The sequence below is a fragment of the Engystomops pustulosus genome, chromosome 9, assembly GCF_040894005.1.
Source record: "Engystomops pustulosus chromosome 9, aEngPut4.maternal, whole genome shotgun sequence".
Lineage (NCBI taxonomy): Eukaryota > Metazoa > Chordata > Amphibia > Anura > Leptodactylidae > Engystomops > Engystomops pustulosus.
The window spans coordinates 3,947,632-3,975,346 of NC_092419.1; the positions used below are offsets into that span (position 1 = coordinate 3,947,632).

The 27,715-nt window shown below is 44.7% G+C and overlaps 3 protein-coding genes across 16 annotated transcripts in view; 1 reads left to right on the top strand and 2 right to left on the bottom strand.

Annotated features, from left to right (window-relative positions):
- The window catches only part of RPS18 (ribosomal protein S18), a 148,605-nt gene extending 145,549 nt beyond the window's left edge, over positions 1-3,056 (bottom strand). Inside the window, exon 1 of the mRNA XM_072125715.1 lies at positions 3,051-3,056. Coding sequence (XP_071981816.1) covers positions 3,051-3,053 — 3 coding nt within the window. The 5' untranslated portion in view covers positions 3,054-3,056. The remainder of the gene's footprint in view (positions 1-3,050) is intronic.
- Positions 1,975-16,043, bottom strand: CUTA (cutA divalent cation tolerance homolog). Of its 2 annotated transcripts, XM_072125716.1 has the most exons (7): positions 15,914-15,999; positions 15,535-15,596; positions 14,381-14,523; positions 4,821-4,880; positions 4,621-4,666; positions 4,352-4,401; positions 1,975-2,161 (listed from the first exon to the last, which is right to left on the bottom strand). In XM_072125716.1, exons 2-7 carry the CDS (start codon positions 15,586-15,588, stop codon positions 2,062-2,064), a joined length of 453 nt encoding a protein of 150 aa, XP_071981817.1. In that variant the 5' UTR covers positions 15,589-15,596; positions 15,914-15,999; the 3' UTR covers positions 1,975-2,061. The 2 variants fall into 2 exon arrangements, with proteins under 2 accessions (XP_071981817.1, XP_071981818.1); XM_072125717.1 differs by lacking the exon at positions 15,535-15,596 and having other exon boundaries at positions 15,914-16,043.
- An 18-nt stretch (positions 16,044-16,061) lies between these two features.
- Positions 16,062-27,715, top strand: part of SYNGAP1 (synaptic Ras GTPase activating protein 1) — a 188,454-nt gene continuing 176,800 nt past the window's right edge. For 9 of the 13 annotated variants that reach the window (XR_011849867.1, XM_072125692.1, XM_072125702.1 and 6 more), the window contains exon 1: positions 16,062-16,215. Coding sequence is in view for 9 of the 13 variants with exons in the window: in XM_072125692.1 (XP_071981793.1) it covers positions 16,185-16,215 (31 nt within the window). In the remaining 4 variants the exon portion in view is untranslated. Of the gene's footprint in view, positions 16,216-21,846; positions 21,871-22,147; positions 22,525-22,674; positions 23,159-27,715 lie in introns of those variants that run through there. The other 4 variants (XM_072125697.1, XM_072125699.1, XM_072125694.1 and 1 more) reach the window with 4 other exon arrangements.

Here is a 27,715-nt window from a genome sequence, read left to right on the forward strand (position 1 = left end):
CCAGATGTCATGAGGGTGGTCACATGTCACGGGGGTGGTCACATATGTCATGGGGGTGGTCACATATGTCACGGGGGTGGTCACATATGTCATGGGGGTGGTCCCATATGTCATGAGGGTGGTCCCTATGATACTTCTATTCTCATCCAATCCTGATAATAATGGTGCCTGCATAGTAGACAGAACGTGACCGGCTCCAGAGTAAGTTATGAATGTTATCGGACGCTCTTTTACATAAGTTGATCGTGTCACTTCCCTAAATGTTCATCAAGATATGTTTCTGCATCAGCACTGCTGCAGCATTCTCTGACCGGCCCATCCAGAGCCCGGACCTAAACCCAACGGAGCATCTCTGGAGGATCCAAATCCAGGGCTAAGAAACTTGTAGCATCTTCCCAAGAAGACTCCTGGCTGCACCAGCTCCAAAGATTCCACGCAACACTGAGCAAAGGGGCCGAATACTCACCACCGGGGGCTGAATACCATATATACTCAAGTATAAGCCTAGTTTTTCAGCAAAAAAATTTTTTTTGTACAGCTCAACATATGATGGAAACACCAAATATGATCAGGTTCCCTACTTTACAAAAATACTTTTGTCTCCATCATCTGTAACGGCAAAATTTGTCCATCAAAAGTGCATTTGGTTTTTTTTTTGTGGGGCACCTATGAAGTCTGGAGCCCTTCCTGCTCATTTCCATACTGTCCTTCATTCTGGTGGTAGATGTACTTTAAATACTAAATTTTGTAATAATAAAAATAAAAAGCACCTAAAATATTTTTTGGAGCCCCTCAGGCACATTTGCATATGCTCTTTCGACCGGGTGGTAGATGCCCTTTAAGTCTGCTACCTGCAATGACGCCTGGGGCACATAAATGCAAGCGCAGTATTTTGCCTCAGGCGTCATTGGGGGGGCGGCCCATTGCTATGACTCATCTGAATTCGCCTTCACTCAGAAATAATAAAAAAAAAGAAATAACAGTTCAAAAGAGAAAAATGTTGAAGCCTTTCCCTAAAACGCAAATAAAAGTTACCATCAACACCAAAACATTTTCTCCCCGCGCTGAACGTCCACGCGCCTACACACAAAAATGTGAATAAAAAGGGATCAAAAGGTCGTACAGTCCCCAAAATGTTAGGAATAAAAACATCCGGACGTCACAGACACCACCGGACGCCGGCCCCAACTCCGAGGTATGAAAAACTTATTGTCCTCGGGGGAGGCGGAAAGTGAGAACCTTGTTAACAAAACTATTTGAAAAAAAAAAAAAGAAACAAAAACATAATAAACTTATAGAAATTTGTTATCTCAGGGACCGAACTAAACAAAATTTACATTTTTTAGCGATTTTACAGAATTTGGCCTTTTTTCCCTGGTTGGCAGTTGATTGTTTCCTACGGTTTCTGTATTTCTAAGGGCTCTTTCACACAGCAGCGGAGGAGGATTCCTCAGCCTCGTGTCTCCGCCCAGAGCCCCTGAGGGAAAGCCAGAGCCCCTGAGGGAAAGCCAGTGCTGCTCCTATTGGCAGTGCCCGCCCGCCCATGACAACCTATGGGGCGGTGAAACCCACATTGTGTCCCCTATTGTCCGTATTTGACCGGGGGGGGGGGGGGGGGATGTCACTAGGTAACAACCTACCAGTTTTTATGCATTCGGCAAAAACGGATGACACAAGAAACACACAAGGACCGACTTTGCAGTCACATTCAGTCCTAAAAACCGACCTATAGAGACATTTATTGCGGCCGTAGGAAAGAAACCATTGTGTGCACAAAGTTGCAAAAGTACAAGGTGTCCCGCAGAAAACGAGTCCTCATACAGCGGAAGTAGAAGAACGTCATCGGCAAGGAAGGGGTTATTGGGATTGTTGGATTTTTTTAACCCCATCCCCAGCAATGTCCGATCAGATGATGAAACCAGGTGTGAACGCGGCCCTGCACACATCAGGATAACAAAGAGAAAAAACTAAAACTTCTCTAAAAAAACCATAATAAAACTTTATTGTTTGTCTTTTGTCTCTCCGGTCCGGCAGTCACATGGCTGAGGGTGGGGGCGGCTCTCACTCCGGGACGGTATCTGTGACCCAGGACAGATAAGGAGCGTTCCCCTGCTCTATGGGAACGCTGATCACCTCGCAGACCTCGTAGGGATGGACGGACCTGCAGGAGACAAAGGGGAGAACAGCCGAGGGCCTCAGTATCAGAGGAGGGGGGCCCATCACCCAGCACACATCAGACAGCGCCAGTCACCGTGCAGTGGACAGACCAGGGTACTGCACTGCAGCTCCCGGTTATGTGAAACAATGTATTTAATGCAGTCATTTCGGATTCATCTATTTAAAAAGGTGAAAGGGGGAAATAAAAAATAGAAAAAAAAAGAATTTTTGGGCTTTGTTTTAACTTCAGCAGCATAAACACCAGGTTCCATCCGTCCGGCAGATCAGTACAATCACAGATTATACATTTATATCTAATCTTGTAAACTCTAAACCCTTTGGGGCCTCCATGTTCATCGGACCGTCTAGATTCCCCTCTAGAATGTTGTATTGGGGTCTTGCTTTTTTGTGGGGGTGAGGTGATTTTTTAAGGAATAAAATAACTAAATAAATAAATCCTTTCTAGAATTCCTTCTTCATGTGAAATATAAACCTCTTCATTTATAAAAAAAAATCTCTTCCGAAGTCATGTGACAATGGGCAGAGAGTAGTCATATTCTGCACAAGACGAGTCAAGTTTAGAGGCTGCAGGTGGAGCCTCACTTCAGACGCCCCTATCCTCTGTTCTATAGCACCTTGGCATTTGCTGTTGGTGTCAAGTTAAAGATAAGGTTCTCGTCTTTCAGACACCAACATTGGGGTTCTGGGATCTACAGAACCGGAAACACAGGAGGTTAATGACCTAGTTGGGAATTCAAGCTGCAGATTATGATCCGGTTTCCTTCTATGTCTTTACCTGCCTGTATGTCCAGTTCTGTAGATCATAGATCCACAAGCCCAATGTGTTCTGAAAGATGAGATTGTTATCTTAAACCGGGTCACGACTGTGTATTCATGGCGGCGGTCGGGTCCTGGTACATGGAGAGGGATCGGGGAGCAATGATCCAGCCCCATGACAGCCTCGGGTCTTCTGAAGACCTGAGGCTGACTCGTGTTAACCCTTTCATTACAATGTGCTATCAGCACACACACATATATATATACACACACACACACACTGTTGTATGGCAGTATATGATAGGATCGTACAGACAACCTAGGGTCAAAGTACCCTAGGGGGGTCTGAAAAACAGTTAAAAAAAAAATATAATAAAAAAACCCTAAAAATTCAAATCTTCCCTTTCCCTAGAACTGATGTAAATATAAATAAACAGTAAAAATCATAAACACATCAGGTATCGCCGCCTCCGAAAATGCCCGATCAAAATGTAATAACGGTTTTTCACTGCGTTTAACCCCGTAACGGAAAATCGCGTCCAAAGTCGAAAATGACACTTTTTTGCCGTTATGAAAAATGTAATAAAAAATTATAAAAAGTGATCAAAAGGTCGCACAGTCCTAAAAATGATAACATTGTAAAACTCATCAAAAGCCGCAAAAAATGACACCACCCACAGCTCCGGGCACCGAAGTTATTAGCGCCAGAAGATGGCAAAATTAAAAAAAAAAAAAAAAAAAACATTTTGTACAGGAGGTTTTAATTTTTATAAATGTATGAAAACATTATAAAACCTGTACAAATATATGTTATCCCTGTGATCGCACCGACCCAAAGAATAAAGTAGACGCGTCATCTGGGGCGCACAATGAAATCCGTAAAATCCAAGCCCACAAGAAAACTGCAAATGCGTTTTTTTTCACCATTTTCACTGCATTTGGAATTTTTTCCCGCTTCCCAGTACACGGCATGGAATATTCAATACCATCGCTATGAAGTGCCATTTGTTACGCAGAAAACAAGCTCTTTACGTGTAAAAATAAAAAAAAGTTATAGATTTTTGAAGGTGGGGGGTGAAAAATGGAAATGAAAAAACAGTAAAGGTCCCGGTCCTGAACTGGTTAATATGGCGCCATGTTTATAGGTGCTATAGAAGATCTGGGCTCCTGAAGTGAACCCCCCCCCCCCACCCCTGCAGCATCTAAATCGACTCGCCTCAGGCAAAACATGACTCTTCTCTGAATGATAATTATTATGAGATAAATTTCGGGTCCGTTCGTCTCTATCTATGAGCCCTGAGACAGCGCCTCTACTGGTCATCACATGTAATGGCATCCATTCAGTTATGGAATATATTACAGACACCGTCACCCCGCCATAGGGCGCCCGTGTTTTTGCGTTGCTTGATATTCGTACCTGACATATTCCGTTACCGCAGGAACCTTGGAAGATCTGGTCTTAATCATCTGTAATGAGACAAAGAAGAATGAGGCGAGAATGGAGACTATAGACAGCCCCAGGACCTGCCTGACATCCGTGTACAGTGAGCGCCCCCTAGTGGGAGCCAAAGACAGAGGATTTTATCATGTAAGAAGTTTTACTCAAAAGTCAAAGGTTTAGGTCATAAAACTAAAGCTGTGACCCCCGAGCGACCCAGAATCCTAGAAATGGGGCGATCGTCTCACCAGTAATATCTCATTATCCTCTTCAATCTTTCCCTTCCATTCATATCTGGAGGAGAAGAAGAGTCAATCTTAGTGGAGTAAATGCAGCGAATCCAAGAACTACAAGTCCCAGCACAGAATGTCACCCAATATACAAACTGCAGGGAAAATACACACAACCACATACAGGGGGCGACACCACAGCCCAGGGCATAGCTCACATGGAGGTGATCTGCGGTATAATATTCACACAGGCCGCAAGCTTCCGCTCCACCAGACCCCTGGGAGGAGAGAGAAGAAGCATCACACAATATATGATATTAAAGAGATAGTAGAGTATATTACACTACTGTACTAACCCCCCATGTACAGGAATATAACTACTATAATACTGCCCCCTATGTACAGGAATATAACTACTATAATACTGCCCCCTATGTACAAGAATATACCTACTATAATACTGCCCCCTATGTACAAGAATATACCTACTATAATACTGCCCCCTATGTACAGGAATATAACTACTATAATACTGCCCCCTATGTACAGGAATATAACTACTATAATACTGCCCCCTATGTACAAGAATATAACTACTATAATACTGCCCCCTCTGTACAGGAATATAACTACTATAATACTGCCCCCTATGTACAAGAATATAACTACTATAATACTGCCCCCTATGTACAAGAATATAACTACTATAATACTGCCCCCTATGTACAAGAATATAACTACTATAATACTGCCCCCTATGTACAGGAATATAACTACTATAATACTGCCCCCTATGTACAAGAATATAACTACTATAATACTGCCCCCTATGTACAAGAATATAACTACTATAATACTGCCCCCTATGTACAAGAATATAACTACTATAATACTGCCCCCTATGTACAAGAATATAACTACTATAATACTGCCCCCTATGTACAGGAATATAACTACTATAATACTGCCCCCTATGTACAGGGATATAACTACTATAATACTGCCCCCTATGTACAGGAATATAACTACTATAATACTGCCCCCTATGTACAAGAATATAACTACTATAATACTGCCCCCTATGTACAAGAATATAGCTACTATAATACTGCCCCCTATGTACAAGAATATAACTACTATAATACTGCCCCTATGTACAGGAATATAACTACTATAATACTGCCCCCTATGTACAGGAATATAACTACTATAATACTGCCCCCTATGTACAGGAATATAACTACTATAATACTGCCCCCTATGTACAGGAATATAACTACTATAATACTGCCCCCTATGTACAGGAATATAGCTACTATAATACTGCCCCCTATGTACCAGAATATAACTACTATAATACTGCCCCCTATGTACAGGAATATAACTACTATAATACTGCCCCCTATGTACAAGAATATAACTACTATAATATTGCCCCCTATGTACAGGAATATAACTCCTATAATACTGCCCCCTATGTACAGGAATATAACTCCTATAATACTGCCCCCTATGTACAGGATATAACTACTATAATACTGTCCCCTATGTACAGGAATATAACTACTATAATACTGCCCCCTATGTACAAGAATATAACTACTATAATACTGCCCCCTATGTACAAGAATATAACTACTATAATACTGCCCCCTATGTACAGGAATATAACTGCTATAATACTGCCCCCCTATGTACAGGATATAACTACTATAATACTGCCCCCTATGTACAAGAATATGCAACACCCTCGCCGATGCAAGGCGGAGGAGTGGTTGCGAATACGTCCCACAGCATGTCACTACATCACACTACATAGTCCTTATAGGACACAGGGGAACATTGCAGTGGTAAGATCCTGCCTGGCAAGGCAGGAGTTAAGTGTTTTATGTGATGTAAGATGTGTCATCCAATCACATGTATTACACTCTATTCTCTGTAAGCTGAGATGTAATTGGAGGAGCAGCCACCACCTGACCAGGGGAGTTACAAAACCCCTGGCCAGGAATGTTCTAGAGTTCAGTTCCAGTCAGACCAGAGGGTTTGCAGGACACTAGAAGAGAGTAGTCTCTCTCAGGAGAGAGAAGAGATCAGTTCTAGCCAGACCTAGGAGTCTGCAGTAAGCAGACTGGAGTAACTCCAGTCTAAACTCTAGATAGCTAGCATACCATACCAGAGCAGGAAGAACCAAGCCCCTGCCTGAAGAGTGGAGCTAATAGATAAGAGTTAATGAGGAAAGGGGTATCATCCTACCTTTAAGGGTGATACCTGAAGCAATCCAGGACAAGCTGAAGCTTCCTATTAGGACACAGCTACCTCCCAGCCTGCCCTCTACATCCAGGCTGGTGAACTATCTCCTGTGGCTCCCTCCAAGTACCTCTCAGCAATCCACTACTCTGTTAAAGGCACGTTGCTGCGGTTCCTGTCGGTTCCAATAAAGAACTGTAAGTTGTTTTTGTTCAACCTCTGCCTCCGTCTGGTCCCTGCTACTACAGCTGCCATCATCACAGGCACCCTGTCCACCACACAGAGACCCTTACTCTAGACACCAAAGGGTTGCCACAGGGAGATCCGCTATAGCAGCCTCTCCCTCATCATTTCTTGCCAACACCACCTGCTGGAGACCTGCCAGGCTGTAGGACAGCCCTCCGGTCCCCATACCAAGCACCGTGACACTAGCGTGCCTAGGCCGCAACCGCCAGCCACTCAGGTACTGCGGGCCCCGGCTGACTCCAGGCCCCGAGAAAAGGCTAGGCCCCGGTGGGGGATGTTGCAAGTGGCGTCACGAACAGGATTTATACTTCTGTGCCTTATTCTGGCACTAAGGACTATCCTTTATTGAAAAGACTGTGCAGCCTAACCCTGCTGCCATTCGGGTTTAGGCCCCAAGTGATTGTGTGTTTCTGCATTGAACTGTATTACTGCTGCCACGTGCTGTTGAGCACCGCTCCAGCACTCAAGAGGTTAACCCCTGCAAAGAACTTTGTCAGCTCTGCTACATCCGGCGCTGCCGCGCCTGAAGCAGTTTTACCTCACGAAACTGTGGCGCAGCAAGTAATTCCAGCCCGCCAAAACCTTCACTGGCGGGAAACCCAGATGACACACCAAGCTCCACCCACGTACGAAGGGTGCAAACCCCGCCTCCTGTGGCGCAGGAAAAATTAGAGCCCGCCACAGCTCTTTGTGGGAAGGACTTGGACTCCTCCCTCTGGCACGAAGCGGACTTCCTGCCCCGCCTCAACGAAACGCCAGAACTCGTGTGGATCTTGGACAGTGAGGTCAGCACCATGTGGGGTCCTCGGCCATTCCCTTCCGTGGAGCAACCCGAGTTTTTGGAGGTTCTGGAGACCATGGTTGTGGTCTCCGCTCAGCCGGTCCGGAGGCCCTTCGCTGGGCACCGGCTGCATCGTGGACTGACCCGAGCCTTCGTCACCAGGACGTACTTCCAGGCGGTGACGGAGCGCCAAGTACTACCTGGGCGGTTCCTGGTGCCTCTCCCGGCTACCATGCTGGTACGGCGGACCCACGTGGAGGCGCCACGTGGGGAGGCCCCGACTCCGGTCGAGCCAGCGCCTGGGCCTACTGCTGTCGTGCCACCTGCATCGAGGCCTACTGCTCCTGCCGACCAGCCTGCCAGCCCTGATGTGGTGGTTCCTGATCCTCCGGCTGCTCCTGCTCCAGTCCCGGCACCTGCCAGACAACCTGCGAGACCCGAGCCTACACCGGAGCGACCTACCCCAGCACCGGCACCTCCGCAACCTTGAGGCCGAGGTGAGGCCCTCCGCCGGCAACTCCGAGACGCTGTCTCGGAACAGCGACGCCGGGAGAAGGAGGCCCAGCGCTACATGGCCGGCCGGTCTACAGCGGGAGCCTGGGTGAAGCAGAACCGCACCACCGGCATGGTCCGGTACTTCGACCGGCAGCGTGGCTATGACTTTGCCACTCAGGACTATACCGGACGGGAGGTATTTATTCCCCGCCGGTCCGTCAAAAAGCCTGATTTGCCGGAGAGACTTCACAATCTGAGACCGGGGAAGTGCATCGAATTTTCCATGCAGGAAGGACTTCGAGGGCCGTGGGCAGCTGGCGTGATCCGGATCCCAGACTCCGATGAGGACCGCTACCCATCGTGCGATGAGCTGTACGAGGACGACCAGTGGCCGGAGTCCCCGAACACCTCTTCTTCCTCGGCTGCGAGTCCCCGGGCGGTGACCCACGTGAATGCTCCATCCACGGTGATCATGAGTACGGGCCCTATTGCTATTCATGGGCCGGGCATGATCCAGGGTGCCACCCCCACCGTCTCCCCTGCAGGGAGCGTTGCCAGATCCCGAAGTTCTTCCGTGGGAGAGGATATCCCGGTTGGTGAGCCTTGTCCGGAGGCTCCAACTAGACCCTCATCTCGACCTGCCGGTTACCAGTGGGGTGACGACCCGGGCCCAGAAGAATTGGAGCTGGAAGGAGCCGCGGCGCTGCCGCAGGATCCCATTTATTTCTTTCTGGACCCTTCCGTGGTCCCTGGCTCTGTTGAGCTCCTGGCTGGAACAGCCGACACCCCGGGCGACAGCGCTCCTCCCCCTGAATGTCCGGAGGATGCTGTTGAACCTGCAGTACCCGCTACTGCCACTAGGTGTCCCCAGCCGGCTCCTACCACCGCTGAGGACACACAGGATTCCCTGCGGGAGCTGGACCCTGTCCCTGCTGGACCCAGCGATGCATCTGACTAACCCCTGAAGGGCTGTAGCCCTCTCCAGGTACTGTGTCCATTGTAAATATTTATTTCTGTCCTTACCCTATAGAGCCAGAAACTGTCCTGAGACTCTTACCCTTATTTATCTCAGTCAAGAGATTTTCCACTGTCATGTGCTATGATAGCACCCTTCCTCTGCCACCGCAGAGATTCCTACCAAAGGACTCTGTCCCTCTACACAAAGAGGAGACCCTTTGCATATTTTATGGCACTTTTCCCCACATCAAGGGCTGTACCCAGAAGATGGACTTTGCTATTGAAGACCTTCTGTGAGACTTTTGCCAGATACAACCAGGGAAAAGTTGCTATGTCATTGCTATTGTCTTGCACTTAATGCCTTCCTTTTAGGTATGGACATTATGCCTGCACTTTTATGTCTTTTCCTTTTCAGGTAAAGAGACATTTTATTCTGCTACCCTGAGTAGCCTACCTCTGTAACGTTTAAGATGTGTACCCATTGAGCTCCTAAGCCAATGTGAGTTTACAAAATGTTTGCACACTGTCAATTATGTCAGTAGTTTGCACTAACCTTTGATAGGCTTTTCAGATTGTAGTGTGACTGTGTCGGACCGTCTCTATGTAAAACCCTGACCGCTACCTTATCCCTCAAACCGAGGTTTGCAGGTGGGGCTAGTCCGTAAACTGCGGGTCCTTAGGGGACCGGGGGTGTTACAGAGATAGCACCTGGATGACGCTCATACAAGGGTAAGAATGTCAGTCGGCAGGTACTTATACATTTGTATAATGTCTTATTGTGTCACATATGCCAATGTAATGCATATATACACACTATATATTTGTCGCCAGGGAAGAAGTGTTTACATAACAAATATACAGGCCTTGGTGCAAGGAGTGGATTACAGGACATGACACCACACCTTTCCTACTGTACAGTTCGGTTTAATGGCGTCAGTGACCAACTGTCATACTTAGCATTTACATGTCTTTGTCTTAGTCCGACACCAACCCAGGTGCCTGTCTCCAGGACCATGGGCGGTTTGTCCCTACATATCCTATAGCCTGCACTTCACAGATGTGCCCTTATCTACCTCTGCGCCCCAAACCATCCGTAGTCAAGCCGAGGGCGGCTCTTTCAAATTGCCCCGGGGGTATGCAACACCCTCGCCGATGCAAGGCGGAGGAGTGGTTGCGAATACGTCCCACAGCATGTCACTACATCACACTACATAGTCCTTATAGGACACAGGGGAACATTGCAGTGGTAAGATCCTGCCTGGCAAGGCAGGAGTTAAGTGTTTTATGTGATGTAAGATGTGTCATCCAATCACATGTATTACACTCTATTCTCTGTAAGCTGAGATGTAATTGGAGGAGCAGCCACCACCTGACCAGGGGAGTTACAAAACCCCTGGCCAGGAATGTTCTAGAGTTCAGTTCCAGTCAGACCAGAGGGTTTGCAGGACACTAGAAGAGAGTAGTCTCTCTCAGGAGAGAGAAGAGATCAGTTCTAGCCAGACCTAGGAGTCTGCAGTAAGCAGACTGGAGTAACTCCAGTCTAAACTCTAGATAGCTAGCATACCATACCAGAGCAGGAAGAACCAAGCCCCTGCCTGAAGAGTGGAGCTAATAGATAAGAGTTAGTGAGGAAAGGGGTATCATCCTACCTTTAAGGGTGATACCTGAAGCAATCCAGGACAAGCTGAAGCTTCCTATTAGGACACAGCTACCTCCCAGCCTGCCCTCTACATCCAGGCTGGTGAACTATCTCCTGTGGCTCCCTCCAAGTACCTCTCAGCAATCCACTACTCTGTTAAAGGCACGTTGCTGCGGTTCCTGTCGGTTCCAATAAAGAACTGTAAGTTGTTTTTGTTCAACCTCTGCCTCCGTCTGGTCCCTGCTACTACAGCTGCCATCATCACAGGCACCCTGTCCACCACACAGAGACCCTTACTCTAGACACCAAAGGGTTGCCCCAGGGAGATCCGCTATAGCAGCCTCTCCCTCATCATTTCTTGCCAACACCACCTGCTGGAGACCTGCCAGGCTGTAGGACAGCCCTCCGGTCCCCATACCAAGCACCGTGACACTAGCGTGCCTAGGCCGCAACCGCCAGCCACTCAGGTACTGCGGGCCCCGGCTGACACCAGGCCCCGAGAAAAGGCTAGGCCCCGGTGAGGGATGTTGCAAATATAACTACTATAATACTGCCCCCTATGTACAAGAATATAACTACTATAATACTGCCCCCTATGTACAGGAATATAACTACTATAATACTGCCCCTATGTACAGTAATATAACTACTATAATACTGCCTCCTATGTACAGGAATATAACTACTATAATACTGCCCCCTATGTACAGGAATATAACTACTATAATACTGCCCCTATGTACAGGAATATAACTACTATAATACCGCCCCCTATGTACAAGAATATAACTACTATAATACCGCCCCCTATGTACAAGAATATAACTCCTATAATACTGCCCCCTATGTACAGGAATATAACTCCTATAATACTGCCCCCTATGTACAGGAATATAACTCCTATAATACTGCTCCCTATGTACAGTAATATAACTACTATAATACTGCCCCCTATGTAGAGGAATATAACTCCTATAATACTGCCCCCTATGTACAGGAATATAACTCCTATAATACTGCTCCCTATGTACAGTAATATAACTCCTATAATACTGCTCCCTATGTACAGTAATATAACTACTATAATACTGCCCCCTATGTAGAGGAATATAACTACTATAATACTGCCCCCTATGTACAGGAATATAACTACTATAATACTGCCCTCTATGTACAGGGATATAACTACTATAATACTGCCCCCTATGTACAAGAATATAACTACTATAATACTGCCCCCTATGTACAAGAATATAACTACTATAATACTGCCCCCTATGTACAAGAATATAACTACTATAATACTGCCCCCTATGTACAGGAATATAACTACTATAATACTGCCCCCTATGTACAAGAATATAACTACTATAATACTGCCCCCTATGTACAAGAATATAACTACTATAATACTGCCCCCTATGTACAAGAATATAACTACTATAATACTGCCCCCTATGTACAAGAATATAACTACTATAATACTGCCCCCTATGTACAAGAATATAACTACTATAATACTGCCCCCTATGTACAAGAATATAACTACTATAATACTGCCCCCTATGTACAAGAATATAACTACTATAATACTGCCCCCTATGTACAAGAATGTAACTACTATAATACTGCCCCCTATGTACAAGAATGTAACTACTATAATACTGCCCCCTATGTACAGGAATATAACTACTATAATACTGCCCCCTATGTACAGGAATATAACTACTATAATACTGCCCCCTATGTACAAGAATATAACTACTATAATACTGCCCCCTATGTACAAGAATATAACTACTATAATAATGCCCCCTATGTACAAGAATATAACTACTATAATACTGCCCCCTATGTACAAGAATATAACTACTATAATACTGCCCCCTATGTACAAGAATATAACTACTATAATACTGCCCCCTATGTACAAGAATGTAACTACTATAATACTGCCCCCTATGTACAAGAATATAACTACTATAATACTGCCCCCTATGTACAAGAATATAACTACTATAATACTGCCCCCTATGTACAATAATATAACTACTATAATACTGCCCCCTATGTACAAGAATATAACTACTATAATACTGCCCCCTATGTACAAGAATATAACTACTATAATACTGCCCCCTATGTACAAGAATATAACTACTATAATACTGCCCCCTATGTACAAGAATATAACTACTATAATACTGCCCCCTATGTACAAGAATATAACTACTATAATACTGCCCCCTATGTACAAGAATATAACTACTATAATACTGCCCCCTATGTACAGGAATATAACTACTATAATACTGCCCCCTATGTACAGGAATATAACTACTATAATACTGCCCCCTATGTACAAGAATATAACTACTATAATACTGCCCCCTATGTACAGGAATATAACTACTATAATACTGCCCCTATGTACAAGAATATAACTACTGTAATACTGCCCCCCTATGTACAGGAATATAACTACTATAATACTGCCCCTATGTACAAGAATACAACTACTATAATACTGCCCCCTATGTACAGGAATATAACTACTATAATACTGCCCCTATGTACAAGAATGTAACTACTATAATACTGCCCCCTATGTATAGGAATATAACTACTATAATACTGCCCCCTGTGTACAGGAATATAACTACTATAATACTGCTCCCTATGTACAGGGATATAACTACTATAATACTGCCCCCTATGTACAGGAATATAACTACTATAATACTGCCCCCTATGTACAGGAATATAACTACTATAATACTGCCCCCTATGTACAGGAATATAACTACTATAATACTGCCCCCTATGTACAGGAATATAACTACTATAATACTGCCCCCTATGTACAGGAATATAACTACTATAATACTGCTCCCTATGTACAGGGATATAACTACTATAATACTGCCCCCTATGTACAGGAATATAACTACTATAATACTGCCCCCTATGTACAGGAATATAACTACTATAATACTGCCCCCTGTGTACAGGAATATAACTACTATAATACTGCTCCCTATGTACAAGAATATAACTACTATAATACTGCTCCCTATGTACAGGAATATAACTACTATAATACTACCCGTATGTACAGGAATATAACTACTATAATACTGCCCCCTATGTACAGGAATATAACTACTATAATACTGCCCCCTATGTACAAGAATATAACTACTATAATACTGCCCCTATGTACAAGAATATAACTACTATAATACTGCCCCCTATGTACAGGAATATAACTACTATAATACTGCCCCCTATGTACAGGAATATAACTACTATAATACTGCCCCCTATGTACAAGAATATAACTACTATAATACCGCCCCCTATGTACAGGGATATTATAGTCCCCTCCCTCCTGTATACTGTGTTTCTCTTACCTGGCTATATCTTTGGCCACTGTGACATCAGGGCAGGTGACGTAGGCCGCAGACACGGATCCGGACTTGTAAGCTTCGCTCGCCATGGAGAAGGCTCGCAGTCCTATGGTCCTGAGCAGGGGGGTCATACACAGCGCAGCGGCCTGGGGAATGGAGGGACACAGGCGACACCACGATAATCACAGGATATTGGGAAATGGACGGGACCAGCAGATTCTTCTATTATAATGAGGTTTATGAATATATTGGAAAACCTCCCATGACAGGTGACACATAACGATAACGGGTGATAGGTGACAGATAACGGGTGACACATAACGATAACGGGTGATAGGTGACAGATAACGGGTGACACATAACGATAACGGGTGATAGGTGACAGATAACGGGTGACACATAACGATAACGGGTGATAGGTGACAGATAACGGGTGACACATAACGATAACGGGAGACAGATAACGGGAGACAGATAACGGGAGACAGATAACGGGAGACAGATAACGGGAGACACATAACGATAACGGGAGACAGATAACGGGAGACAGATAACGGGAGACAGATAACGGGAGACAGATAACGGGAGACAGATAAACGGGAGACAGATAAACGGGAGACAGATAACGGGAGACAGATAACGGGAGACAGATAACGGGAGACAGATAACGGGAGACAGATAACGGGAGACAGGTGATAGGTGACAGATAACAGGTGATAGGTGACACATAACAGGTGACAGATAACGGGAGACAGATAACGGGTGATAGATGACAGATAACGGGAGACAGATAACGGGTGATAGATGACAGATAACGGGTGATAGATGACAGATAACGGGTGATAGGTGATAGATGACAGATAACGGGAGACATAACGGGAGACAGGTGATAGGTGACAGATAACAGGTGACAGATAACGGGAGACAGATAACGGGAGACAGGTGATAGGTGACAGATAACGGGAGACAGGTGTCAGTGGTGCAGCCTCAGGCTTCATAAATGTGAATAATCAGCACATAATGGGCCTCATTCCCTCCATCCCTCCTCTCTTGGCTGATCTGCTTTTGTATTAACATCAATGAGGGGGCAGGACAGGAGCCGCTGCTCTGAGGGTAACAATCACTTCCCCTTTATTGTAACATTATAAGAAACTTACAAATCCTGCAATAAGCAGAGCCCCAAGTCTGAGGGAGGAGGAGACCGGATACATACACAGACCTACAAGACACGACACAGGCAACACTAGAGGTGTACATGTTACATCCTGTATTATACCCCAGAGCTGCACTCACTATTCTGCTGCTGGTGCAGTCACTGTGTACATACATGACATTACTTATCCTGTACTGATCCTGAGTTACATCCTGTATTATACCCCAGAGCTGCACTCACTATTCTGCTGCTGGTGCAGTCACTGTGTACATACATGACATTACTTATCCTGTACTGATCCTGAGTTACATCCTGTATTATACCCCAGAGCTGCACTAATGTACACTATATACACCCACCACGCCCAGGTAAGTCACATTTACCGTACAGCAGCCGTGGACAGCCTCTAACCTCTCACCCGGATGCTCTTATTATAACTACTCCTTTTACATCTGTGCCCCTACAATCATGGCTGCCTCCTCCGTCTCCCCCGGCCCTGGACAGTAACTTCCGCCTTCTCGCAGGGCACTTCCGCCCCCAGCAGTATGGCTCCCGCAGCGTTTCTATAGGAACGGGTACTCTGTCTTCTCCGCGCAACTTTATTGAGGTCATTGACGCAGAGACAGAGGCTGCAGCCCAAGGCAACGGTGCACCATGGGAGTTGTATCCCGGGGTGACGCTTCATGTGTGTATATTACATGCTCCGCGCACATACATGTGTCATGTGGTGTCTGAGTGTGTGGAGAGGATGGAGCAGAGCTCATTCCTGTGCGCGGCCATAACAATGCGGAACCATGGCGGGAGCCGCATCCCCCGGCATCCTCCGCAGACAGGTCCCGGCTGAGCGTGCACCGACCTGTGTGACTGCTGTGTGTGCACCTGCCTCATCATATGCCATCTATACTGTGTATATTGTGTATGTGCACGTTATTTGATGTATATACAGGACATACAATATAGGATGCACATACAGGACACATGATATAGGATGTATATACAGGACACATGATACAGGATGTATATACAGGACACGATATAGGATGTATATACAGGACACATGATATAGGATGTATATACAGGACACATGATACAGGATGTATATACAGGACACACGATATAGGATGTATATACAGGACACACGCTATAGGATGTATATACAGGACACGCGATATAGGATGTATATACAGGACACATGATATAGGATGTATATACAGGACACATGATATAGGATGTATATACAGGATACATGATACAGGATGTATATATACAGGACACACGATATAGGATGTACATACAGGACACATGATATAGGATGTACATACAGGACACATGATATAGGATGTATATACAGGACACACGATATAGGATGTATATACAGGACACATGATATAGGATGTATATACAGGACACATGATATAGGATGTATATACAGGATACATGATACAGGATGTATATATACAGGACACACGATATAGGATGTACATACAGGACACATGATATAGGATGTACATACAGGACACATGATATAGGATGTATATACAGGACACATGATATAGGATGTATATACAGGACACACGATATAGGATGTATATACAGGACACACGATATAGGATGTATATACAGGACACGTGATATAGGATGTATATACAGGACACGCGATATAAGATGTATACACAGGACACGTGATATAGGATGTATATACAGGACACGCGATATAGGATGTATATACAGGACACGCGATATAGGATGTATATACAGGACACGTGATATAGGATGTATATACACAGGACACGTGATATAGGATGTATATACAGGACACGTGATATAGGATGTATATATACAGGACACGTGATATAGGATGTATATATACAGGACACGTGATATAGGATGTATATATACAGGACACGTGATATAGGATGTATATATACAGGACACGTGATATAGGATGTATATATACAGGACACGTGATACAGGATGTATATACAGGACACGTGATATAGGATGTATATACAGGACACGTGATATAGGATGTATATACAGGACACGTGATATAGGATGTATATACAGGACACGTGATATAGGATGTATATACAGGACACGTGATATAGGATGTATATACAGGACACGTGATACAGGATGTATATATACAGGACACGTGATACAGGATGTATATATACAGGACACGTGATATAGGATGTATATATACAGGACACGTGATATAGGATGTATATACAGGACACGCGATATAGGATGTATATATACAGGACACGTGATATAGGATGTATATATACAGGACACGTGATATAGGATGTATATATACAGGACACGTGATATAGGATGTATATATACAGGACACGTGATATAGGATGTATATATACAGGACACGTGATACAGGATGTATATACAGGACACGTGATATAGGATGTATATATACAGGACACGTGATATAGGATGTATATATACAGGACACGTGATATAGGATGTATATACAGGACACGCGATATAGGATGTATATATACAGGACACGTGATATAGGATGTATATATACAGGACACGTGATATAGGATGTATATATACAGAACACGTGATATAGGATGTATATATACAGGACACGTGATATAGGATGTATATATACAGGACACGTGATATAGGATGTATATATACAGGACACGTGATACAGGATGTATATACAGGACACGTGATATAGGATGTATATACAGGACACGTGATATAGGATGTATATACTGGACACGTGATATAGGATGTATATATACAGGACACGTGATATAGGATGTATATACAGGACACACGATATAGGATGTATATATACAGGACACGTGATATAGGATGTATATACAGGACACGTGATATAGGATGTATATATACAGGACACGTGATATAGGATGTATATACAGGACACACGATATAGGATGTATATATACAGGACACGTGATATAGGATGTATATACAGGACACGTGATATAGGATGTATATACAGGACACGTGATACAGGATGTATATACAGGACACGTGATACAGGATGTATATATACAGGACACGTGATATAGGATGTATATATACAGAACACGTGATATAGGATGTATATATACAGGACACGTGATATAGGATGTATATATACAGGACACGTGATATAGGATGTATATATACAGGACACGTGATATAGGATGTATATATACAGGACACGTGATATAGGATGTATATACAGGACACATGATTTAGGATGTATATACAGGACATACAATACAGGATGTATGTACAGGACACGCGATATAGGATGTATATACAGGACACGTGATATAGGATGTATATACAGGACACGTGATATAGGATGTATATATACAGGACACGTGATATAGGATGTATATACAGGACACGTGATATAGGATGTATATATACAGGACACGTGATATAGGATGTATATATACAGGACACGTGATATAGGATGTATATATACAGGACACGTGATATAGGATGTATATATACAGGACACGTGATATAGGATGTATATATACAGGACACGTGATACAGGATGTATATACAGGACACGTGATATAGGATGTATATACAGGACACGTGATATAGGATGTATATATACAGGACACGTGATATAGGATGTATATACAGGACACGTGATATAGGATGTATATACAGGACACGTGATACAGGATGTATATACAGGACACGCGATATAGGATGTATATACAGGACACGTGATACAGGATGTATATACAGGACACGTGATACAGGATGTATATACAGGACACGCGATAGAGGATGTATATACAGGACACGTGATATAGGATGTATATACAGGACACGCGATATAGGATGTATATACAGGACACGCGATATAGGATGTATATATACAGGACACGCGATATAGGATGTATATACAGGACACGCGATATAGGATGTATATACAGGACACGCGATATAGGATGTATATACAGGACACGCGATATAGGATGTATATACAGGACACGCGATATAGGATGTATATACAGGACACGCGATATAGGATGTATATATACAGGACACGTGATATAGGATGTATATATACAGGACACGTGATATAGGATGTATATATACAGGACACGTGATATAGGATGTATATATACAGGACACGTGATACAGGATGTATATACAGGACACGTGATATAGGATGTATATACAGGACACGTGATATAGGATGTATATATACAGGACACGTGATATAGGATGTATATACAGGACACGTGATACAGGATGTATATACAGGACACGTGATACAGGATGTATATACAGGACACGTGATACAGGATGTATATATACAGGACATGTGATATAGGATGTATATATACAGAACACGTGATATAGGATGTATATATACAGGACACGTGATATAGGATGTATATATACAGGACACGTGATATAGGATGTATATATACAGGACACGTGATATAGGATGTATATATACAGGACACGTGATATAGGATGTATATATACAGGACACGTGATATAGGATGTATATACAGGACACGTGATATAAGATGTATATACAGGACACGTGATATAAGATGTATACACAGGACACATGATTTAGGATGTATATACAGGACACACGATTTACTATGTATATACAGGACACACGATATAGGATGTATATACAGGACACGTGATATAGGATGTATATACAGGACACACGCTATAGGATGTATATACAGGACACACGCTATAGGATGTATATACAGGACACGCGATAGAGGATGTATATACTGGATACGCGATAGAGGATGTATATACTGGATACGCGATATAGGATGTATATATACAGGACACGTGATATAGGATGTATATATACAGGACACGTGATATAGGATGTATATACAGGACACGTGATATAAGATGTATATACAGGACACGTGATATAAGATGTATACACAGGACACATGATTTAGGATGTATATACAGGACACACGATTTAGGATGTATATACAGGACACACGATATAGGATGTATATACAGGACACGTGATATAGGATGTATATACAGGACACGTGATATAGGATGTATATACAGGACACACGCTATAGGATGTATATACAGGACACACGCTATAGGATGTATATACAGGACACGCGATAGAGGATGTATATACTGGATACGCGATAGAGGATGTATATACTGGATACGCGATAGAGGATGTATATACAGGACACGCGATATAGGATGTATATACAGGACACGCGATATAGGATGTATATACAGGACACGTGATATAGGATGTATATACAGGACACGCGATAGAGGATGTATATACTGGATACGCGATAGAGGATGTATATACTGGATACGCGATAGAGGATGTATATACTGGATACGCGATAGAGGATGTATATACAGGACACGCGATATAGGATGTATATACAGGACACGCGATATAGGATGTATATACAGGACACGCGATATAGGATGTATATACAGGACACGCGATATAGGATGTATATATACTGGATACGCGATAGAGGATGTATATACAGGACACGCGATATAGGATGTATATACAGGACACGCGATATAGGATGTATATACAGGACACGCGATATAGGATGTATATACAGGACACGCGATATAGGATGTATATACAGGACACGCGATATAGGATGTATATACAGGACACGCGATATAGGATGTATATATACTGGATACGCGATAGAGGATGTATATACAGGACACGCGATATAGGATGTATATACAGGACACGCGATATAGGATGTATATACAGGACACGCGATATAGGATGTATATACAGGACACGCGATATAGGATGTATATACAGGACACGCGATATAGGATGTATATACAGGACACGCGATATAGGATGTATATATACAGGACACGTGATACAGGATGTATATACAGGTCACGCGATATAGGATGTATATACAGGTCACGCGATATAGGATGTATATACAGGACACGCGATATAGGATGTATATACAGGACACGTTATATGATGTATATTGTGTATATGATTGTGTTCTGCTCCTATACATTGTGATGTAGATTGCATTGTGTATATTATACATGACACGGGACGTGCTGTATCCCCACCTGCCTGTCCCTCCTTGTATTACGGTATCTTGGGGTCTGGCACGGACCCCTCATCACTCGACCTTGTGTGGGGGGGGATATGTCTGCGCACAGCGCCTGCCCCTCGTGTCATGGAGATGATTGCAGTCAGGAGAAGTTGGGGACAGAGGGGCTCAGCCAGACTGCGGCTCTGGTAGATGGTGAGCTCTTGGGCTCGGTGATGCACATCTAATGGATGCAGATTAAGGTGACAGCAGCACCCAGCAGCGTCCCTCCGTCCCCTCTCGTCTCTCCATCCTCTCTCCTCCTCCTCTATCTGATGCAGCATCTCATTCCGAGCATCCTTCCCCTCCTCCTCCTCCACCTCCTCCTCCGCTCTCCATCTCTCCCGTTTCCCTCCTCTTCTTCCCCCCTCCCTCTCTTTACATTTCCAGCTGCAAAACCTGACGGCCCAGGCTTTTTTCCTTTTTTTTTTTTTTTTTTTTTTCCTTTTTTCTTTTTTTTTAGACAATATCTCCTCTTCTCCTCCCCTCATCCCCTCTTTTCTCTCCCCCGTCTTCTTCCTTTTTTCGGTCCCCCCCACCACCACCATTAAGACTCCTTATTCTCCTCTCCTTTTAATTGCCACCCCCTTGTATAATTTGCTCTCCCTCTGTGTTTGTAAATAGGTTGGGTCTCCCCTGCATTGTGCACGGCACCTTCATCCCATCCTCGGCATCTCGGTGTCTCCTTCTATCCATCTTCCCTGCTGTCTCCATCCCTCTCTTCCTCCTGCAGTGAACCCTCCTCTCCTCAATGTGATTAGACTTCTTACCTCCTCCCGGTGTGTCTTCTCCGGGGGACTTTCCATGTCCAGATTTCCGTCTTAGCTGTGGAATGATGTTCTATGCTCCCTTCAGAGGTAAACATTGCCCCCCAATATCTCACCCTCTTTGACCCCCCCCCCTCTTTTTGCCTTCCTAAAACTCTGTGCTTTTCCCTGAACTTGCCTCCGGTGCTTGTTTATTGGTCTGTGTCTCTCAAACTTTCCCTCTCTCCCCGTGTCGCCCGTCTGGCACTTCCCATGTTACTCCCGTTCCTTGTTTTGGTGGCAGCTTCTGCTCTTCCGGGTCTCGGCAGAGATGCTGGCGTCTTGATGACGGCTCCTTTTGCTTGTGCAGGATGTTGATGATGGTGTAATAGCGGCCGTGCTGACAGCCATGATCTCAAACCTTTCCAAATGATAGATAATGGAGGAGGATGATGACTGTTTCCTGATCTGATGATTGTCTCCTATCATTTCAGAGCCATGGGGGGAACTTATTGCTGCAGTGTAACACTGCTTACAAGTCTCTGAGCCGCGTCCCCGTGCCTCGCTGGTTTTCTCTCTAGGTCCATCATCATCATCATCACCATCCTCATCATCAGGGCTGGACTACTCCCAGCAGCCGAGTGGCCAATGTGGGATGTTTTCTATTGGTGTCTATGAAAGTTGTTATTATGGGAGACTCCTGAATGTAGTCGGTCGCTGATCCGGACCATCCTCATCGTCCTCTGTAAGGATCCTTGTCTTCTGTCTCTTGTTGGGTCGTTGATGTGTATTGGATGTGAGGCTGGAGAGGGATGTAGTCCTGTATCAGGAGCAGAACTGGACCCACCTGGAGCGGCCCCTGAGACCCAGCACTAGATGCCAGAATTAGCACAGGTTGTATTTTTATAATATGCAATACTGATGTTGTCCGTGGGGGTCCGCAGCTCAGGACTACAATACCCAGCAGACCTTAGTGAACTGGGAGTTGTAGTCTCACAACAGTTGTGTCTCAGAAGTAACTAATAAGATTCTAATGGAGGAAGGACCCTGAAACTGAAAAAGTAATAGGAATTAAAATCTTTAGATGGATATGAAAATCAGCCTGCAAGTGCTCTAGGGGCGGGGCTGATAGGACACATTTGTCCCGGATAAGCCATGATACAATCATATAAGTGGGTCACTTTGGGCTGTGTATAGGGAAGTTGACCTGTGACCCTTGCACACTCATAGTGAGTATCTCTGCGCCGCTCTTCCAATCTGCGGTGGATGATAAGATCCTACAAACACTTGTGGAACATTTTTGGATGGGAAGTGGTCCGAGCTGCGGACTGTAAAATCCGCCATGTGTCCATCTTCTGCTGCAGATTCTTAGTGGGTTTCTCTTCTGTATAATCTGCAGCAGAATTGTGATTCAGCTGTGGGCTGAAAGCTGCACAATACCCGCTTTGATTGGTACAGGAATTGCCCTATTTGGTGACTTTCTGCAGATCTGCAGCAGAATTAGTCATCCCATATGGATTGTAGTATATGTTTATGTGCTGGTGTGTGTGTTGTATACTGTTCTGTATCTTGTCAGGGGGGTCACATACTTTGCGCTGTTATCGTTCGTCAGTCTGTCGATGACCTATCTCCAGCGTGTCTGCTGGGATTTGTTGGCTTTCTCATATGTGGAGGTCAGAACCACTGACTGGACCCCTGGGATCTGTTATAATGATCAGATTCTGCTGAAAGTTATTCTATATGATTGTGTCTAGTAACATTTATGTTTCCTGCCTTCTTGAGATCTGAGTCTTCCGCCTCCAATTCCTTTCCTCTTGTAAATGGGTTTCAGATTCCGGGAATCTCTTTTGTGGCGATTCTGCGGCGTTGATCCGCTGCAGCGCCCCCGGGACGGCTCAGGATGTGCTGCAGGTTCTGGTCACGGCAGGTTGATGAGTTTTCTTAAGTCTTTTTAACTTTTGTGCTATTGTATAAGGCGGCAGATTTTAGGAAATGACAATCGCGCTGCCGGATCTGCGTGGAAGGTGCTGCGCGTCAGACGAAGGTGCTGAGGACGTCTTTACTTTTCAAAGCGCTAAATCTGGGGCAGATCCATCGCGTTCAGTACAGAAGCAGAAACATTGCACATCTCCTGCTGCAGACGTTTCATCCCACAGATTCTGTTGAGCCAATGTATTCATCTGAAAGGGTTCTTGGGGGTGTAAGTACTCACAACCCATATATGTGATAGGTCAGTAGGTGGTGATCATAGGGGGGGGGGGGCACCCCTGGCTGATACCAGCGCCCCCCCGACAAGTGATTGAGGCCTCATGCACACGCTGGTTGTTTCCTCAGGTGACCCGGCAGAGGTTTTTGCGGCTGTCTCGCTGCTCCGTGTATTTCTATGGGCTCATGTACACAGCGCAGGATTCCTCAGCTCAGAGATCTCAGAGTAGGTCGTATTCGTGGCTGTGTTTGTGGCACTGCACTCCCTTTAGGAATCTATGGGGCTGTGAGAAATACGGCCCAGATGTACTAAAGCCCCGGCGCCAGTTTTCTGTCTGACTTTTCACGTTCTTTTCCGTGCAAACAGCTTCCACATTTGTGTTGCGGCTGCACTATACTGCACTGGAGGGGGCGTCCGGTGCTCAGTCCGACCGCTCAGTGATGTGCGCCACATCAGTCATGAAAAGTCTTACAGAAATGTGTTGCATGCCCTATGTTAAAAGTGCACCCAAAAAAAGTGGTGCCCTCTGTCGGAGCAGTGCAGGGGGCTCCAGATTCATGAAGAACGTGCGCCAGAAATCTTGAACTTGGCGTCCCCTGCACACCACGCAGGACGCTGCATTGTTTTTAGTAAATGTGGGCCCCTCTGTCATGCCTTGTCCATGTTTGCGATGGGTTTTTATGTAACTGCCTCCCATTTTTATTAATGCGTTCTGCAAAAACGGATGACACAAAAAATACACATGGGCTTACTTTGCAGCCACTTAGAGTCATTGTGTGCAAAAGGCCTTCTAATGGGGGGGTCTGTCTTTAAAGGGGTTTTCCCACGAACTTAAGTTAGGCCCTATACACAGGATAGGGCCTAACTTGCTGATCGGTGGGGGTCTCAATGAGGAGACCCCCATAGATCCCAAAAAACGAGGAGTCCAATCGGGTCTGTCAGAGTTATACAGACGGTCATGTGCGGCCATCTCCTCCATTACTCTCATGGAGCGACGAGGGATCCGACAGAGGTATGTGGGACCCCATTGGACCCCTCTTTTTTGTGATCTGTGGGGGTTTCATCACTGAGACCCCCACCGATCAGCAAGTTTGGCCCTATCCTTTGGATAGGGCCTAACTTGTGTTTGTGGGAAAACCCCTTTAAAGGAAACCTACCACTTGTAGTGGCAGGTTTCCGATGGCAATACCGGGCACCAGCTCAGGGTGAGCTCAGGGTGAGCTGGTGCCGGAGCTTATTTTCGTTAGTGTTTTAAACCGCGGTATCGCGGTTTAAAACACTTTTTAAACTTTATAGCCTGCGCAGGGAGGTACGCGCGCGACCGTGCGCGCGACTACATAGAAAGTGAAGGAGAGCCGCGCGCATGGTAAGCGCCGAGCGCGTACCTGCCTGCTCCGGCTATAAAGTTTAAAAAGTGTTTTAAACCGCGATACCGCGGTTTAAAACACTAACGAAAATAAGCACCGGCACCAGCTCACCCTGGTATTTCCATCAGAAACCTGCCACTGTTTACATTGTTTTGCATGTAAACAATGTATAACATGTGGTACTTGTTACCAATTAAAGTTCAGTTGAAACACATATATGATTGGGCCAAGCCTCTCCCCGTTTCAGTTGACTTGCGCTTCTAAACAGAAGTCAACCGAAACAGGTGATTGCGTCCTCAACCACAGCCAAAATGGGATCAAAAACACACAAACTGTCTTCTGAGGCCGGTTCTCAATATACATTTCTCTTAAAGGGGTTTTCCTCCCACGAAGACAAAATTCTTAAATATACTCAGAATAACAAAATATCACACATTCTCTAATTCACTTTTATTAACAAAAATCCAGCATTTCACAGATATAATTCCAACCTGTCTCTGTCAGTCCTGGTGTATCCAATTTTGGTTGCCCCTAGATCCGACCATAAATGTTCTGACTATGGTTGGATTCTTCTCATGAATAGCTTCTCCTTTCTGCACACTGCAGTGCTCTCTGCCTTATGCCCCTCCCCCCTGCATTACAAGACCAGCTCACACACAGGCACCTCCTGCTGGCAAGGGGCAGTGTGCAGAAACTTACTTTACAAGTGACAAGAAAAGGTCTTTATCTGTGAGGTAGGCATATAGCAGCGCTGACTGTGTGTGTTATAGCTGAGATGTAGCAGGGCTGACTGTGTCATTGTGTCTTCTATATATCTCGTGGATCTCAACATGTCTCATGTCTTTGAGATCCTAGTACAATGTACAACTTTAATGTACAATAAAAGTGTATATAAACCCTGTACCCTGATAATCTAAGCACATTGTCGGCGCACAGCATCTCACAGCACAGAGGAATCACAAAGTGTCTGCTCAGAGAGTCCCCGCTCACACTCTGGAGTCTTACACCGACCATCACTGAGTGATAAGAGCCAAGACATAAAATTGTAAAGTATTTTAGAGGGTTATTGTGTAAACTTCACTAGGGGATTGACATTTGAGAATTTTCTTTCATGCGCAAACCCCCAAAATCTAATATTGTGTGCGGTTTCATGTATATTTATTATCTGTATCCTAAGCAGTGAAGTGGGGATTAATATGGTGGCAAAAAAACACACGAGACACAACATTAATGGATCGGACTGTGGATTTCCTTCTACTTGGACGTCCTTGCACATTGGAGTACAGCCATACAGTGTGTATACGTGTACATGGGCTGCTAGAAGGGACGTGTATCATATGATGTAGCCCTGGTGGATACATCATGAGGCTAAGACCTGATGTAGAGAACATTCCTACCTGAAGGGGCAGAAGTCGGGGCAGGACCCACTCGTGTGGTTTGCCACGCGGCCGCTCGGTCACAGTGAGAAAATGGCGATGATGTTACTTTGCTTCTGCGTCCTTTCTGTCTATTGCATGCGTTCATATGGAAGTCAAAGGGCATGTATACATCCCCCATACACGACAATGGGCTGACGGCGCCCTACAGGAGCGGTACCGTTCCAAAGCTGGGAGACGGATAGGACATGTCCTATCTTTCCCCGTAATACGGCGCTGAAGCCATATATTGCTATGGAGAGTAGCGGGCGTGAGCGGCACTCATCCCCTCCTCCTCTCCCCGGCGCCGATGT